The 252-nt window shown below is 48.8% G+C and overlaps 1 protein-coding gene across 1 annotated transcript in view; it reads left to right on the forward strand.

Moving 5' to 3' along the window:
• The window catches only part of EMH_0012920 (uncharacterized protein), a gene marked incomplete at both ends in the record, with an annotated part of 11,035 nt that overhangs the window by 10,448 nt on the left and 335 nt on the right, over window positions 1-252 (forward strand). The window contains one exon of the mRNA XM_013499668.1: window positions 227-235. Coding sequence (XP_013355122.1) covers window positions 227-235 — 9 coding nt within the window. The remainder of the gene's footprint in view (window positions 1-226; window positions 236-252) is intronic.

The following is a 252-nucleotide window of genomic DNA, read 5'->3' on the forward strand; positions in this document are numbered from 1 at the left end:
TCCTAAACCCTAAACCCTAAACCCTCAAACCCTAAACCTTAAACCCTCAAACCCTAAACCCTAAGCCCTAAACCCTAAACCCTAACACGCCAGTCTGAAACCCTTAAACTTTACACCCCTGACGACGGCTCTACCCTGTTTGGTTTGCCTGCTGTAGGGTCTAGGGTTTAGGGTTTAGGGTTTAGGGTTTAGGGTTTAGGGTTTAGGGTTTAGGGTTTACGCGCAGGCTAGAGAGGTGGGCTTGTGGTTCTC

This window comes from Eimeria mitis, genomic scaffold (genome assembly GCF_000499745.2).
Source record: "Eimeria mitis Houghton genomic scaffold, Emh_scaff454, whole genome shotgun sequence".
NCBI classification, from domain to species: Eukaryota; Apicomplexa; class Conoidasida; order Eucoccidiorida; family Eimeriidae; genus Eimeria; species Eimeria mitis.